The 4,244-nt window shown below is 39.5% G+C and overlaps 1 protein-coding gene across 1 annotated transcript; it reads left to right on the forward strand.

Annotated features, from left to right (window-relative positions):
* Positions 1–1,921: 1,921 nt before the first annotated feature.
* Positions 1,922–4,000, forward strand: pvalb3 (parvalbumin 3). The gene is made up of 5 exons (XM_014027752.1): positions 1,922–2,030; positions 2,397–2,463; positions 2,776–2,908; positions 3,280–3,389; positions 3,579–4,000. Exons 2-5 carry the CDS (start codon positions 2,403–2,405, stop codon positions 3,602–3,604), a joined length of 330 nt encoding a protein of 109 aa, XP_013883206.1. The 5' UTR covers positions 1,922–2,030; positions 2,397–2,402; the 3' UTR covers positions 3,605–4,000.
* The last annotated feature ends 244 nt before the right edge of the window (positions 4,001–4,244 follow it).

Genomic DNA, 4,244 nt, shown 5'->3' on the forward strand with positions numbered 1-4,244 from the left:
TTTTTTATGCTAGTTTAGTTTTTGTTCAAGCTCGAACTCTGCAGCTAGCGTAGGACTGTCAGACTTCACAGATACATCGTGCGTCAGCAATGATTTTTATTGACTTGACTAGTTAAAGGTCCTGCTTTTTTTAAACAGCTCTAATTYGATAACTGTTTATCAAAGATTCACGACTGGACGTGCATTGATTCCAAGACCACAGGGTCAAAGGTCACTCCTTTCATCAGAGCTCTAATGAAATAAAATAAAATATAATAAAAWTATTTTAAAATTCATGATAGCTGCCGCAGCTCACACAAGCCGTCCATCAGTCATTGAGCACCTTCTGTCTGAGCTCAAACACTGCAGCCGTGCGATGCAGGAGTTTCAGACTTCAGAGGTAGACGCCACATTGGGTCAGCAGTGATGTTTATCGATTTTAAGGTCAAAGGTCGCACCTTCCTTTAAACMGCTGCTATTTGATAAACATTGCAAACAACTGCACAAATGGACACCTCGTGAGTCAAATAGTATTGGATTCATCTGATGACATCTTGTGGGTCAGCAATGATTTTCATTGTCTTTAGGATCAAAGGTCACTCCTTTGATCAACTAGCTCTAAAAAAAACTCTAACATAAACACGTCAAACTGAACAGTTGTGATAATGTCAGCTGTTTCTGCTCTACTTAGCATTTTTCTGCTGTTGTTGCGCTGTTTTCCACYTTTATTTTCCTGCTTTAGCTAATCAAATTTAATTGACAGTTCAGTATTTACCATATTTCAGCTTCTTCAGCAGCTCTCAGCAAATCTTTCAGCGACAAGAATCCACACTGCATTTTTTGCAGGAAAAGCAATTTCTTTAGTTTCTGTTTCTTCGTGCCTGCTGTAGCTTTATTAACCACAGCAGAAAAAACAACAAATGGGTGATAAAAAAACAACATCTCGTAAAATTACTGATGTAGTTTAGTGAAATTATCAGAAGGTAATCACTGGATATAAATCTGCAACACATTAACTTKTGGATTCAAGCCAATTCAACATAGCTGCCACAGCCAACTGACCTTAATAGATACAAAACGGCTAAAAATTCAACAAATTTTATTGATCTAAAATCAAGGTGGCTGAGAGTTGCTCACATCACGTACTCTGAGTGCTACTTGTTTCTGCAAATATCACTCMGTTTCTCTGTGTAATAATGTTAGTTGGAGCTTTGTTTCTTGAAGAAATTTAGTTTAAATGAATCAAATGCATAAAAGAATTGAAAGTGTTTTGCTTATTTAGTTTTTGCAATAGTTTTTTTCTGACAGGAAAACTAATGCTAACAACTTTTTTCTGCAGATTAACTATAGAATGGTTTAATTTAATCAAAACTGTAATAAAAAAGCTAAGTAAATGAGCACATATTGTAAAATCAACTAATATGCAATTTTCTCACAAAACTTTCATATTTTATGAACTTTTCTTTGTGTTTTTCATTATTGTCATTTGCCTAAAGAAAATGTAAAGCTTACATTTATATTTGCGTTACGTTAAAATAAACCTGTCCTTTGTGAAAAACACACAAATCAGCTGCCCTCATGCTGCCTTGCAAAATCATACAGCTGTGGGAAAAATCAAAYAATTAAAAAGCAGATTGGCACAACCTAAACGTGCTCAGTCTGCCTGCAAGTTTGTGAAAGCACAGTGTAGCAGTCCACCTCCCTCCTCCCTGTGGTGCTAAGTCCAACAGGCTGCCTGCAGAGTGGGTTTCACCCCAATCAGCAGCGTATATTATTAGCCTTATGCAATATCAAGCACTTTTGCATGGSCCCACACTTGGTCTACCATTTAAGCATCTTCGTTTATGTACATATAAATAGAACAGCTCTGTCTACTGGACACATTTTTGTGCAACCAGCCTCTTTGCACACAGTGTCCATTACACAGCTTATGCATCATATTTCGGGGGCCGGCAAAACGTATATAAGCTCGTAGGGACGACCGAGGGGGTCCACTGCAGCCGGCAGATTCATCTGAGCGAATCCTCTCTAGCCTTAGAGATAACCTCAAGGTGAGTTTCACTGAGGAGCTGCAGACCTGTAGGGAAGGGGTGTCTTCATGCAGAGGGACACAAATGTGCTTTTGGACGAAAAGAAATTTATTTGTTAGCTGTAAAGAAGATTTTAATTTTTTTTTTTTTTGGGCTTGGAAGTCTTTTTTTTTTTTTTTTTTTTTTGGAAAAGTTGGATTACCCTTTTCTGCTCATGTGTGCCTTGGAATACAAAAAGGAATTGAAAAATTCTCACGTCATCCTAAAGATGACTTGTAGCTCTGTGCCTCRTGCTTAAAGATCTCCTTAGAGTCCAAGTTAAACTTGTTTCATCCTGCTCTGATTGTGCCACAGCTGATGACTCTGTCCTCTGCTCTTCTCCTTCAGTTCAAAATGGCATTCGCTGGAATTCTGAACGAAGCTGACATCACTGCAGCCCTCGCAGCTTGCCAAGGTAAATCCACCCATCAAGCTGCCAATGCATGATTTATTTTGTTTATATGTCATCAGAGTTTAGCAAGGAAGATCAAAGATGTAAACCACCTCTATGATCATAATGAAAAAAAAGCTTGTTGAACATAAAATAATATGACCTGTTGCATCTTAGTTCTATGTTGTGTGTACACTAATTGAAAAAGTTGACATCTGGACCTACTACCAAACAAAGTAGCACTTCTTTAAAACTAGCGAGCCAGAAAACCCAGCTCGGTTTTGGTTGGACACGTCTTCAGCGTCTGACGTTTTCTGTCCTCTTGTCTTCTCCCAGCTGCCGACTCTTTCAAGCACAGTGAGTTCTTCGCCAAGGTCGGCCTGGCTGGCAAGTCTGCTGATGACGTCAAGAAGGCCTTCGCCGTCATTGACCAGGACAAGAGCGGCTTCATTGAGGAGGATGAGCTGAAGTAGGCGATGACTCTTAGATTTCACACTGAGATGATAAAATCTTATCTTTGGCATGGATCGGGTTAACTTGGGCCTTACTGAAGCCAGAAGGAAACCCCAGCTTCAAAACATCCCATGAGCTTCCTCCTCTGGTGCTTCACATGTTGCACAGGCTGCTGTACTGGACCTTATTAAATGCATTAGCTTCTCACATTGGACAAAAACACTAAATTGAATTAGAATGATCAATGAATGAATTGGATGAATTCTAGAAGATGAGTCAGCAAAACTCAGCGACTAAACGACTCAGAAGCAAGATTTTGGTTCAACATTAGAACAAAAAAACAGACTTTTACTGTGTGAATAAATCTTTTCTGCTTGTCCTTTCCAGGCTGTTCCTGCAGAACTTCTCTGCCAGCGCAAGAGCTCTGACTGATGCTGAGACAAAGACCTTCCTGCAGGCCGGTGACTCCGATGGTGACGGCAAGATCGGAGTTGATGGTAAGGACAAACATTCATTCAAACCTCTTCAGTTCGAAGGCATTTATGTAAGCTTCGATTCTTTTAAAGTTAGAAGGCGAAAGGCCTGTCAGATTTTGTTTTAGCTCTTGCTAACGAGTTAAAAGCCGAAGAAAAGCTGTCTTATTATGTTAAACTCAAACGTTCCCCCCTTTTTCTCTCTCCATGCAGAGTTCGCTGCCATGGTCAAGTCTTAAACAGAGAAACAAGACCAACATCTGAYTTCACTGAAGGAACAACTTGAGCCAAGACAAACTCTCTTCTTCTCTTCCCACTCACTCTTTCTCGTAGACTCTCTAAAACTGAACCCTTTTGTACACTTGACTTTTAACCCCCACAACCAACCGACCATGGACAACCCACTCTTTGTCTCTCTCAAGGCAGTGCTCACCCCAGCGCGATCCACGATGAGTGTACCTGACTAAGTGTATGGCGTGGCTGACTTGTGTCTCTCTCTCTCTCTCTCTCTCTCTCTCACTTCTGTCATTGTTTTACTGTGTGGGATTTGCATGTTGCGAGATCACCTTTGATGCACTTTTATGGGAAACGGACGGACGATGAGACAACAATAAAGGTTCTTTTTCAATAACAAATGTCTGGCACTGGTTTTTTGKTCTGGGTGAACAACTAAATCAATCAAATCTCAATTTGTGTCAACTGACCAAAAGAACAAATTAATGTATATTTAGGCTTTTTAGAACACCGTAGCAGGCAAAAATATATATAATGTTACATGAATAAGACATTTGGAATCAATTCACTTACCTCAAAAAAACTTTCAAAAATAATTGTTAAAAATGTGTATCCAAATAATGTGCAATAACTAAACATATAACT

This window comes from Austrofundulus limnaeus, unplaced genomic scaffold (genome assembly GCF_001266775.1).
Source record: "Austrofundulus limnaeus strain Quisiro unplaced genomic scaffold, Austrofundulus_limnaeus-1.0 Scaffold680, whole genome shotgun sequence".
In the NCBI taxonomy this organism is placed as follows: Eukaryota; Metazoa; Chordata; class Actinopteri; order Cyprinodontiformes; family Rivulidae; genus Austrofundulus; species Austrofundulus limnaeus.